General features: G+C 50.1%; 2 protein-coding genes across 2 annotated transcripts; both read left to right on the top strand.

The window, feature by feature from the left end:
* The first annotated feature begins 556 nt into the window (after window positions 1–556).
* Window positions 557–1,736, top strand: LOC117032334 (olfactory receptor 13J1-like). Its single transcript, XM_033123762.1, has one exon. The coding sequence runs from the start codon at window positions 608–610 to the stop codon at window positions 1,559–1,561; it is 954 nt and encodes a 317-aa protein (XP_032979653.1). The 5' UTR covers window positions 557–607; the 3' UTR covers window positions 1,562–1,736.
* A 7,193-nt stretch (window positions 1,737–8,929) lies between these two features.
* On the top strand, window positions 8,930–9,955 carry LOC117031538 (olfactory receptor 13C7). Its single transcript, XM_033122029.1, has one exon. It carries the CDS (start codon window positions 8,930–8,932, stop codon window positions 9,953–9,955), a length of 1,026 nt encoding a protein of 341 aa, XP_032977920.1.
* The last annotated feature ends 3,285 nt before the right edge of the window (window positions 9,956–13,240 follow it).

Here is a 13,240-nt window from a genome sequence, read left to right as displayed (position 1 = left end):
TCAAAGTGTGATACCTAGGTCAGCAGCAGCAGCAGAATTACCCAGGCCTACTGAGTCAGAAACTCTGGGGACGGGGCCCAGCAACCTGTGTTTTAACAAACTGTCCAGGTGATTCTTGGGAATGTGAGAAACTCTGTCCAGACCATTATTTCCCAAATTGTGTTGGTAGAATATTTATCTACAGTAGGTTAATGGACGCTCTGTAAAGGGAGGATCTATGGCCAACTAAATAGGGAAATCACATGTTCTACTCTGCATTTGGGAAGTCACAGATCACAATGGCACATTAAAGGCTCTGAAAAGCCCTGCAGTAAAGAGCTGGATATACTTCTGATTCATCCAGTGTTGTCTCAATTCGATTTTTCAGACTGCCTACTAACATTTCCATTCACGCTCTTAGGGAAATGGTGATCCAAATCATTTTCACATTTGTAAATTGCAGCCTAGAGGTACAGGGACGGCCCAAAGTCACAAAGAGAGTGTGTGTCAGAGCTGGAAAAGACCCTAGCAATATGCCACGTCCCACAAAGAGGCTCTGTGGGCTCCCCACCATCCTGCACCCTCTTTCCCTCATTTGCAGCTGTGTGTCCCTCTAGAGCCCTGCAGTATGGAGCCGGTCAACAGGACAGAGGTACCTGAGTTCTTTCTGAAAGGATTTTCTGGTTACCCAGCCCTGGAGCGCTTTCTGTTCCCTTTGTGCTCAGCCATGTACCTGGTGACCCTGCTGGGGAACACGGCCATCGTGACGGTGAGTGTGCTGGATGTGCGCCTGCACACGCCCATGTACTTCTTCCTGGGCAACCTCTCCATCCTGGACATCTGCTACACGTCTACCTTTGTGCCCCTGATGCTGGCCCATCTCCTGTCAGCCAGGAAGACCATCTCCTTCATTGGCTGTGCAATCCAGATGTGTCTGAGCCTGTCCACGGGCTCCACGGAGTGTCTGCTGCTCGCCATCATGGCCTACGATCGCTACCTGGCCATTTGCCAGCCCCTCAGGTACCCAGTGCTCATGAGCTACCGGCTCTGCTTCTGGCTGGCAGGAGCCGCCTGGCTCCTCTGTCTCTTCAAATCGGTGACGGAGACAGTCATCGCCATGAGGCTGCCATTCTGTGGCCGCCATGTGGTCAGTCACTTCACCTGCGAGATCCTGGCAGTGCTGAAGCTGGCGTGCGGTGACACGTCCGTCAGCGAGGCTCTCCTGCTGGTGGGCGCCATCCTGCTGCTGCCCGTGCCCCTGGCATTCATCTGCCTGTCCTACACATTCATCCTGGCCACCATCCTGAGGGTGCCCTCAGCCGCTGGGCGCCGCAAAGCCTTCTCCACCTGCTCGGCGCACCTGGCGGTGGTGCTGCTTTTCTACGGCACTGTCATCTTCATGTATATGAAACCCACCAGCAAGGAGGCCCCTGTCTCCGACGAGGTCTTCACAGTCCTCTATGCCGTGGTGGTGCCCATGCTGAACCCTGTCATCTACAGCCTACGGAACAAGGAGGTGAAGGAGGCAGCCAGGAAGCTGTGGGACAGGAGACAGAACAAGGAGGGAGGCCTCTATGCCTAAAGTGAGGACAGTGTGAGGAGCAGGGCTGTGTTTCCGGAATCTTCCTCCCAGAAAGGCCGCACCAAGTCCCACTGACATGCTACAGAACAGCTCGTCATCTCCCCTCGCTCCTGCCCCCGGCGTCGCTCCCGGCCAGCTCTCAGCATCACTCCTGCATCTTTACACCAGCCCCCTGGCTGGCCTCACGAGTCCAGTCTTACTCCTTCCAATTTATCCTCCAACGGGCATCCAGAGGGCTCTTTTTGAAAAGCACATGTGATCGCATCGCTCTCCTGACTGAAACCCCAAAATCGCTCCCCACTGCTCTCCGGACAAAGGGCAACATCTTCAGTGCGGCATTTGAGGCCCTTACAAGCTGGCCCTGCTGGCCCTAACTAAGCCCCCGGACTTCACCCCCCCATTCTCCCTCCTGGCAGCCACACAGAGCAGCCAAGTGTGAGCCTCAATATTGCCCAGCACTGTCCAGTTCTGTGCTCTTCTTGGTTCTTCCCACAAAGCAGCCCCCACCCAGCACACAACTCCACATGTAAAAGGACAGCCTGACCCTCACGGCCCAGTGCAAATGCCACCTCCACCAGGAAGCCAGCCCACTTTGCTCCTCTCACTGTGCTCCCCTGCTTTATGTTCAGTGTTATTGTAAGAACAGGTGGTGTCGGATTCCATTCTTTCTTAAAATCCAACCCTGCCCAACCCCAGGCCCCACACAGATTTCTTAAATAAATGAACATGTCAATGTAAGAATGTTAATGGCAGAGCCTGGGGTCCTTCCCAAATCTGAGCAGAGCTAAGATGGAGTTCACAGATGACAGCCTCTGGAGGTGTCCCTGGGAGGTGACAGCAGAGGCAGTGATGAAGCTGAGTCCAACATTCCCAGATCCCCCAGCACACCTATCACCCTGAGCAGCCCTGGGCTGGATTCTCCCATCACCCTTTAGTAGGAGCAGCAGCAGCTTCTGGCATCTCCCTGCCCGACATCCAGGCCTCCCCTGGTTTTGGGGAGACTTGTTCTATGCCTCCTGATCCCCCTTCCCTGGGAGGCTGCCATAGCTGCCCCTTCTCGGTGCTCGGCCTTTTCCCAGCCTTCCCTTCTGAGAGTTCAGTGAACACACAGTGGAAACAGACCCGTATTCACACAGCATCTCCATTCCATGCCCCCTCTGGCCTCAGTGGCACTGTCTGTATGATGGGAGAGCTGGGCTTGGCCTCCAAGCAGGCAAGCACAGCCCTTGCTTGAGCTCTCAGTTCCCCTCCCAGTCCCCCTTTCTGCTTGTTGGTCAGAACAGAGGCACAGAGGAGAGAAGCACACTCCGCTCCCCGCACCTCAACCTTCTCTGACCAAGCCAGAGCGAAGGCTGCAGCCAAGATGTTCTGCTGGACCTTCAATAAGGCCAGAGTTTGGACTTACCTTATGGGCACTGGGGCTTTACAATCGCATTTACTTTGAGAAAGGCCACCAATCAGATACCACTCTTCACCCATGAAACTGGAGAAAAATCTTTTTAATGTCTGTTGTTAACTAAGATGCAGTGCAGTAGGTACTGTTGGTGGGGATGGGAATAAATTAAAATGAACTTCCTGCGAAGTGAGTTGGAGTATGAATCAATCAGTCATTAAAAACTTCCAGGCGGTGGCTGGGTGGCTCTGTTGGTTAGAACACAAGCTCTCAACAGCAAGGTCGCTGGTTCAATTCCCGCATGGGATGGTGGGCTGCGCCCCCTGCAACTAAAAATTGAAAACAGCGACTGGAGTTGGAGCTGAGCTGCGCCCTCCACAACTAGATTGAAGGACAACGTGGAGCTGATGGGCCCTGGAGAAACACATCGTTCCCCAATATTCCCCAATAAAATTTATAAAAACAAAAACTTCCAGACCCTTTGATCCAACACCTCTACATCTAGGAATAAGTCTAAGGCCGTCTATGAAGAATAAGTCTAGGAAGAAGATCTTTAGAAGCACAAAGACTTAGGTGTTGCAAGGATATTAATCACGGCATTATTTATAGTAACAAAAAATTGTAAGAATCTTAATGTCCAACCACAGAAGAATGTTTAAATAAATCCTGGAGTAGTCCAATGACAGAATGTGATGTAGCGGTTAGAAATCTTATTTTTTGCAGAATATTTGATGATGGGAAATGCTAACAATGTAACTGTAAGAGGGTGCTGTTCTATGAGCAGTTAGAAAATAAGTGGCAACAATCTTGAACTGTGTTCTTGACAAAAATCTCAAAAGATCGATCATAGTATAATGGGAAATCCTGCAGCAGCCGCTGCTTCCTTTAGGGCTGTATTTTAGTTCCTAAACTGTGTCAAGTTGTTACTCTCTATTGTGAAGGAAACGGAAAGAGAGGGAAATGGGAAGGGCCAGGGAAAGGAAACCTGTGGACATTCGTGCACCTGACTGAGTCCTGAACTTAATAGTACCTCCTAAGTGCTCGGGGTCTCACGCCCGATACAACAATTCACTTTCCTTAATCTTTCATGAAGCCAGGTCCTCACAACAGCTCTGGAAAGAGACAGACTCTTTCACAGGACAGCCAGACCGAGGGCAGGGGAGTCACGGCCCCAATTCCTGGGTCCAAAGGGCAGGACTGCCAAGACCTGGCCTTCAGAGTCTCTGTACAGTGTCTTTCCTGTGCCCACCCCAACCCAGCCAGGCCCTCCTGGGGCAGTGCAAGGAACCTAGGGTCTCTGAAGCCCCACAGCTGCAAAACCTGCAAACTTGTGTAGTTGCATTGTTTGAACTTTAAATTGGGTAGGGACTGCGAGGTCCCTGAGGGCAGGGAGCAGGCAAGCTCGGTGTGGCAGGGGACCGGGAAGCTGGTCCTCCGGGCTTGGCCCTGGCCCGTCCCAGCACAGTGTGTCTGCTGGTAATGAACTTAGCACATCCCAGCTCTGCTCCCCCAAGCCTCGGGCAGCTCACCTGGCAGCCCACTCCAGTCACCTGCATGCGCTACTGCCACTGAGCCAATAGGTAGGAGGCAAGGAGAATCCATAGCATGTTGCTTATTCTCATGAAATCTTTTTTAAACATATATTTAAAAGCAGAATATTTGCTTGGGGAAGAGGACATAATGATACTAATAATATCAGCCACCACTCGTTGATTCCTTACCATGGGCCAGTCGCTGTGCTAAGAGCTTTGCATGCATCATCTCTCTGGATCTTCAAAATAACCACACAAGGAAATACTATTCTTATTTCCACATTACAGGTAAGGAAGGTGAGGCAAAGAGATGAGGAAGCAGGAATCCTAGATCCAGACATGTCAGGGAAATTGGAAGAGAGGATTTCGTCTTGTTATGTCCCTCACCTTTCTATTATAATAATTTGTGAAGCCTAAAATAAGTATTAAATGGTTCAAACTAGATTTATCAGCCAATGAAATTGATGTATTTGCCTTGCAAAGTAACCCTGGGTCTGTTAGACCTCAGGGTTGGAAGTTGCTAGAAAGATGTGATGAAATGTTTTGGACATTACAGAGAAGCAGAGACCCCCTGCTACTTGAATGGCTCCATTTCACAGAAGGAGAAATGTGACTGTCCTACAGCGGAATCAGAAAAAGGCAAGACTCAAACCTGAGTCCCTCACTCGCAGTCCAGGGCCCCCAGGCCAGGTTCACGTCATCACCCTGCCTCTCAGGAGAAGTGAAACTGGGGAGCGAAATCATTCTTGGGGACATTCCATTTCCTATCTCTCTGTAACCTAATTTTCCAGGACATGACAGGGTGTGAGACGTGGGAAGATGCTAGAGTGGTTTTCTAAGTGTATTGTGAAACGCCATCATACCCAAATACTCAGCAGTATTTCTGGTTCTCCTCTGGGCGTGTGGTAGGGTTACACAGGGCCAGCAGGTTGTGGGCAGATGCGACAGGTGTCAATCCTGGGTCAGAGCATTTAACTGCTAGTGTGAGATGCTCTGGTGTGTTCTTTCCAAGCTCTAACAATTGATGATGTCCCAGACGGTGGAGCCTCAATCAGCCGGGGTCTCTGAGGAGGACAACATGGAATAGAGCCCCTGAAAACCTACAGTGGTGATGTAACATGAAAAAGAAATAAACCTTTGTCATGGTAAGCCACTAAAATTATGAGGTTACTGCAGCAAAACCTGGCTCATCTTAATTGATTCACAAAGGGAACACCAGCTGCTCCCTGATGTCCCGTTCTGTGCGCGTGTTGCAGAGTCAAAGCTGTCAGTAGCCGGGCAGCACGGTGTTTTCTAGACACAGACTTATTTCTTTGGGGCCCTAAGCCTGTGGCCTCATGGGCTGGTTCTAATTTCCATGAATGTGTTATGATCAGACTCTTACATTATGAAGAAACTCACTCTTCTACTAATTTAGCTCTTCAGAAAGAGCACCTGTTACTACAGGTAGGAGACTGGCACCCCCAAAGCATTTCTCTCAGCAATCACAAAGGCTGCATTGTTCTGTCGGTGTGTGTGTTGGGAGGGGGGGTGATCTCAAGGTAACACTTTTGGGATCAGGATTTTGGGCAGAAGAATAGCAGTAGGTGTCCAACAGCCATCACTGACCCCTGAAGGCAGGCACGAGCATGGCAGTGATGAGTCGCTGTTAATGGCTGTGTCAGTATCATGTTGTCGGGATGCTAAGTGCTAGGGAGGCATCTGAGAAGACTGCACAGCGGAGGTGTGTGTTAGCTGGGCCTTGAAGGATGAGTGAAAGAGAAAGGCCACTCCAGGCTGAAGAAAGAGTATGAGAAGGATAAGACAGGAGAGTGTGCAGTTTGTCCATTAAGGGGAGTGGTCCAGGTGTGTGTGAAGGGATGTAGAGGGAGAAGCAGGAGGGTAGGCCAGAGCCTGATCATGAAAGCCCCCAAGGACCTCTGCCATTCCCACTTGGTCTTTTTGTTAGAGACAAAGGTGAGGAAGACAGATGCAGAGTCATCTTTACCTGCTTGAAAACACCCCCACTCCTGTGGCCAGGGTCAGAATTTGAGGTTAACATGGGTCTTTTTGTAGCAACACACCCAACAAAGAGCAAGCCATTATACTGGAATCTGAAATACTGTGGATAAAATTCAGCCACATGAAGTCATAACCTAGAAAAACAGATGCTGTCTTTTAACTTCTTTCCAGATTTCAGGTTTTACTTTGTCTTTATATCCCAGACTCAAAGAAAATCTCAGAAGTTTCTAAAGCCCAGAGAGAGGGAGGGATGTGTCCAAGGTCACTGATAGAGAGAGAGACAGAGAGAGAGAGAGAGAAAGGGAGAACTCTGTTAGTGCAGAAGCCATGTCTGCCTCTCCTGTATCCCAGCATCTAGGACACAGTAGGTGCTCAACAAATATTTGTTGAATGAGTGAATGAATGAGCCATCACACTCAGGCAATTCTTTATCTTATCACCAAATCTTAGCAAGAGAAACCCCATCTTTAAAATGTTCATGTGGATAAGATTTAAGGTTAGTTGCTGACGCAGATTAATCCCCTGCCCCTGTATGTTCCAGAAACTCCATTAACAATCACCCAGATTCAGGCTGGAGGAGGGAAAACCGGCACAGACTCTGGGGCGAGAGGGGGTTAGGACAGGTGCTGGAGCTCTTGCCTGGAGATGCAGAGCGCAGACCCGGCAGGGGCCTGTGGCTGAAGACAGTCTTTGATCTGAAGCCTCGGGGACATGTTAGTGCTGGGTGTCTCACTAGCACCTTCACATGTACGTCTCATCTCATCTACACAGCATCCCTGTTTTTCAAAAGGAAACTGAGTCTCAAGAGAGGCCAAGTGACTTGGTCAATATCACACACCAAGTTAGTGCTAAAGCTGGATGCAAAGCTAGGTTTTTTGAATCGTGCATTGATTATCTGTTGAGTGACTGTCCTTGGCAGCACTCACTGTCGGGGGTGCTGGAAAGGAGCCAGAGTTCTGCTGTCAAGTGTAGTCGAGGAGACAGGTACACAGCACATGAAACAAGAATACAGAGGGATGGCCAAAAGCTGACAGCAGGTAAACTCTGCGGGGGCAGGAGGGAGAAGAAAGGAGGACAGAGAGAGCTGGGCTCTGAGGAATGAACAAGGCCCCCACTGGGGAAGGGAGCACATGCCTATAAAAGGGAACTTCGTAGGTAAAGATGTAACACTGGGAAAAGACATGGTTTACTTAGGAGAGGGTGAGTCCTTCGGCCCCTACAAATAGTAGATGCAATTAAGGAGGAAGGAGGGGAGAAATCCATCCCCGCGCTTAGCCGGTGCTCCAGGACTGCCACAGGACATGGGTTCACAGTCAATCCCAGAGTGCAGGGGCCGGGGGAGGGCATGATTATATCTTCTGAATGATAAAAGTTCACATTCACCTCCTATTTGTGCTTTAGACCAGAGGTCGCCTGGGCCATAAGACAGCTTTCCTGCCTAACAAGACTATACAGTGCCTTGGGGACATTTCAGCTCCCTCCTGTGAACACCTGACACTGGCACTTTCCAAGGAGGCAGTGAGACCCGCTCAGAAGAGCAGTAAGACCGCCAGGGAGAAAGCTGCAGGCTCTTCCCATCCCTCCCTGTACAAGGCTAGTCAGTGACTGACCACACCTCTGCCAGATGAGAACCTGGTCTTCCCGGCGTGTGACATCACTGCCCGTATCATTTACCCTAAAAAGCAATAGGAAGGCCAAGAAGGAATCACTTGGCTTTCACGACCAGGGTTATATCCTGTGACCAGTGGCTCTGTTGGGATATATATGTTCTTATATGTTCTTCAAAAAATCAACAAACGGTCTATGATTCCTTAAGGAGTGGTGACCAGAAATCAGGCTTACACATTGTATGGAGCAGAAATGCTCAAACTTTAAGGCCCAAAGGAACACTGGGGGAGCATCACCCATCACCCACCTGCCTTCCAGAGCTCATCGCACCTAATGAAGGGAAGAGGAGAAAGCCTTGTAATAGGTGTGGCATTTTTCTGTCCACTTATTTTTCTTACTGCTGTAGGCCCAGGAGTTAAACAATACCTAGCACAGAGTAGGCCTTCAAAAAATATTCAGCAATGAATGACTCTGAAATACCATGACATAATTCACCATAAGTCATAATCTAGAAAAGATGCTTCTTTCTAATAGAGTGTCAAACAGGAATCCGACTCTACTGTCTCCCCAGAGCCCACCCTGGGGAGAAGAGTGAAGACCCTAAGGGACTCGGACCTGCCTTACCTCCCCTAAGTTATGTCATAACTGCAGAGCTGAGAGGGCCAGCTTGCAGACCTGAAGTCCCACTCTCTCTCATTCTATAGATGGTGTAACTGAATTCCAGAGGTGGGGCTGACCTGCCCCAGCTCACACATCCAGGTTGCTTGGCTCCCAGGCTAGCCAGAGCTTTTCCCAACACCTGTGTGGTCCAGATGCAAAAGGAGGGAGAATGAGATGGGTAAGGCCAACCAGACAGCAGTGACGGAGTATGTCCTGCTGGGACTACAGGAGCACCGTAACCTAGAGACGGTCCTGCTTCTGCTCTGCCTGGGTGTCTACTCCGTGAATGTGCTGGGGAATGCCCTCCTCATAGGGCTGAACGTGCTGGACCCCCGCCTGCACAGACCCATGTACTTCTTTCTCAGCAACCTCTCCCTCATGGACATCTGTGGCTCGTCCTCCTTCGTGCCTCTCATGCTGGTCAACTTCCTCAAAGCCCAAAGGACCATCTCCTTCCCTGGCTGTGCCCTGCAGATGTACCTGACCCTGGCGCTAGGCTCCACAGAGTGCCTGCTCTTGGCTGTGATGGCCTATGACCGTTATGTGGCTATCTGCCAGCCGCTTAGGTACCCAGAGCTCATGAGTGGGCAGACGTGCGTGTGGATGGCAGTGCTAAGCTGGGGGGCAGGCTTTGCCAACTCACTGCTGCAGTCCATTCTCACCTGGAGAGCCCCCTTCTGTGGCCACAGTGTCATCAATCACTTCTTCTGTGAGATCTTGGCAGTGCTGAAACTGGCCTGTGGGGACATCTCTCTCAATGCGCTGTTCTTGGTGGTGGCCACAGCTGTCCTGTCGCTGGCCCCATTCCTGCTCATCTGCGTGTCCTACGTTTTCATCCTGGCTACCATCCTGAGGGTGCCCTCTGCTGCAGGCTGGCACAAAGCCTTCTCCACCTGCTCTGCCCACCTTGCAGTGGTGGTCGTTTTCTATGGGACCATCTCCTTCATGTACTTCAAGCCCAAGGCCAAGGACCCTAACTTGGATAAGATTATTGCACTGTTCTATGGGGTCGTGACCCCCTCACTGAACCCCATCATCTACAGCCTGAGAAATGCAGAGGTGAAAGCTGCTGCCACAGCCCTGCTGAGGGGATATCTGCTCTCCAGGAAAATGCCCCACTTGTGCCGCTGCTCTCCACCCTTCCAGGCAGGACAGGCTAAGTTATATCGTGGCAATGACTTCAAAATTTCAGTGGCGTAAAACCACAAAGGTTTATTTCTCGCTCAAGCTGCAGGTCCATTAGAGGTGGGCTGGCGGGGGGATGTGCTCTGTATCATCTTCACCCCTCTGGGACTCAGGATGATAAAGCAACTGCCATCTGACACATTGCTGGCTGCCATGACAAAAGGAAAAGAGAAAATGACAAGACCTGCATTGACTCTTTAAGCTTCCACTCCTGTAGGGAAGATGTTGAAGAAAATTTGCCTTCATTGGTTGATGTGAGCTTCTGTCTATTAGCTTTTATCTGTTCCTCTATGTGAGGTGATTTCTGTGCCGTGATCGGGGGTTGAGTAAATTCCCCCTTTGGTCTCATTCTCCCGAGCAGGGGAGATACGAGATGACGTTTGCTTTCTGTGCCTCATTCTCCCGAGCAGGGTAGCCATGAGATGAGGTCGCTTTTCTGCCTTTTCTGGTTGTGCTGTGAGCAGGGGTTGAATAAATTCCCCCTTTGGTCTCATCCTCCCCAGCAGGGGAGATATGGGATGATGTTTGCTGTTCTGTCTGTGCTGTGAGGTGATGGTTAGCTTAGGGTTAAAGAAATTCTTGATCAGGGGTTGAGAGAATTCCCTCCTTGTTCTGTTTCGCCCACATCAGCAGATAAAGTGAAGAAGTAGCTAAGTTATATCAGGACAGCATGACAGGCACGTTGCCAGGCTTTGGAAGAACTTGGGCCGAATGTCCCAAGCAAGAACAGTAGATATTGCTTGTCCGGATGAATTAGCCCTTCAGCCGGATAAGTAATATTTTTTCTTTTTTTTACCATTGACTTCCGGACCCTCCCAGAACTGGCTATTCCTTGAGAGGGGGAGGCAGGCACACAAAACTTGGCTCTGGGGTGCATCTGAAGAGATATATAAGACAGACCACAGGTGGATTGATATTGATTGATTGCTGTTTCAAGAGATTGCTATTCAGAAGATTGGCTGTTTCAGGACCGCTTTTCAGGATTGGATTGTTTCAGAGTAAGAGATCGGAACTTGCCTCGATGGACAGTAGACACTTCTTTTGTTGGTGGACTGTCATCATTCTAGCATCTTTGGGAACTTGTATGCAGCTTGCAGCTTGCAGTCTCAGAAGACTTCCTAACTTCCAACAACAACAACAACATTCTTGGGAACTAGCGAGCAGCGGTGTGGGAGACGCCTGAGTTTCTCTCAGCTACAGACCTGGCAAGGTTTGGATTTATGACTTCTCCAGTGTTGTTCCCCACCCCACCCCCCGGTTTGGTGAGCTTTTGGCATCTACTGTAATAGTTACTATCCCATAAAACTTATTACTGCTCTTAGATACTCCTTACTGATGTTCTTTGTGTATTTAGCCAAGTGATTTCTGATCAATAGTGAATATGTGTTGGGATCTCTTAAACTTATGTGTATGTGTACTCCTTTGACATGACACTGTTATCAATGTATATGGTTTAGTCTTAACCACCTTTACTTTCTGTCATTAGCACATTCTGTTAATTGCCTTTGTCTTTTACTATTACATATTGCTAAATAAATAGATTAGATATTGCTAAATAAATTCATTAGCTCCACTCTAGCGTAGGCTCCCCCCCTTTTCTTTTCCCCGCTGGTCATTACAACTTCGAAGTGGCATGTTATCTCCACTTCCCTCTCATTGGCCAATACAAGGCACACGGTCACAGTGAACATCAAGGGGACAGAAGGCACACCCCCCATGTGTGTAGAAGGACAGAGGGCTGAGAAAGTCGCAGAGAGCCTAATGACTGCCACACCACCATCCTACAGTCAGCCTGAGAGCGGTTGCCTTCCTTTGCTCTCACCACCCATCCCTCACTGGCTGCTACCAGGTTATCCTTCCAGGAAAGCTCTCGTTAATCACTTGCGGTGGCTTTGTACTGGGTCAAGCTAACTAGGTGGGACTACGCCTCCCAGAATTGCCTTGCCCGTATGGTCTGGGTTAGGGTTGACCGAAAGCGAAATGTGCATGAAACTTGGAAGGCAAAAGTGAAGCTGCGCCAGACTCTGCCGGAACACTCACATATTCCTGCTGACCTGCTGGCTCACCGTGTCGTTAGTGCAGCCCCTCCATGTCCCACCAGATCGCCTCCTTCAGCTGTTCTGAGTCCTGTGCCACGTGCAGCTCCTGGCAAAGAGTGCCAGCTTCTCCTGCAGGTCACCAGTGTCACTGAGATCAAAGCAGTGAGAGCCAGACACAGGTCCTCCTGGGAGCTAGTGTGCCCTTCCCGCCCCCACGTTGTGCCCACTGGCCCAGTTATCTACAGCAGTTTCAGGCCTAACACCAGATGCAGAGGTAACAGCTTTGCACAGGCTTCTACAACTGCTCCCAGCTGGCTAGGTCCCTTCTCCATAACAAATCCCTTATGTCACTCAGAGTGGCTCTCCTTCCTTGGTGCAATGCTGACTGATTCATCACTCTTCTGATCAAGAACCTCGATGGCTCCACAGCATGAAGCCCAAATTCTTCAGCTGAGTCCTCGGCCCGCCAGAATCCAGCTCCCCGGCCCCTTCAGCCTGATGCCCCACGAAGCCCCTCACATGGCCCCCCAACTATGTTGCCTGTACTGCCTGCACCACCATCTTGTCCACACTGTCCTCTGGTAGGACCTGGGACAATTTTTCAAAAGCCAGTTTAGACACCATCTCACTCATGCGTCCTTTCCTGACGCACTTTGAAAGTGTTCTCTTTCCCATTCATCCTACAGCACTTTGGGGGAACCTTTCACCTGGTATCTACCTCATTCTGCTTTGCATTCATGGTATTTCACCAGGAAGTGAGCTCCCTGAGGGCAGGACTCAGCCAGGTCTGGCTCATCTCTGCAGCTCCCCCAGAGCCTCCCTCCACCCCATCAACACACTCAACACAAAGCCCCTCTTGACCCCTCCCAGCTGGGCGTGTGTGTTGAGTCTATGCCCAGCTGTCTCCCTCTTCAGTGCCATCTGTATTCTGCTAACTCTGTCCTGAATCCCAGCTATTTGGGTCAGGCATCCTGGTGACCTGACTCTACACATCTTAATATGACAGCGTATTTCTGACCCAGGAACAGACACCTAGCCCACACCTCTCACTTCTTCTCACCATTCAGTTGGCCATATTACTCTCTACTCAGTGCTCCAAGGAAGAGATGTGGCTGCAGAAACCAGAGAACAAAAGAATGTTGTCCTGCTTTTGGCCTTTAAGAGCCTAGGCTTCAAAGGGAACAGAAAAGACTTAAGGCATGGACAACAGATTGGGGAGAAAACATGACAAGTAAAAGTAAGGCCTCCCCACCTGCAGATT

Source organism: Rhinolophus ferrumequinum, chromosome 12 (genome assembly GCF_004115265.2).
Source record: "Rhinolophus ferrumequinum isolate MPI-CBG mRhiFer1 chromosome 12, mRhiFer1_v1.p, whole genome shotgun sequence".
Taxonomy (NCBI): Eukaryota; Metazoa; Chordata; class Mammalia; order Chiroptera; family Rhinolophidae; genus Rhinolophus; species Rhinolophus ferrumequinum.
Note: the sequence above shows the minus strand (reverse complement) of the source record. Positions and strands in the feature narration are given on the sequence as shown.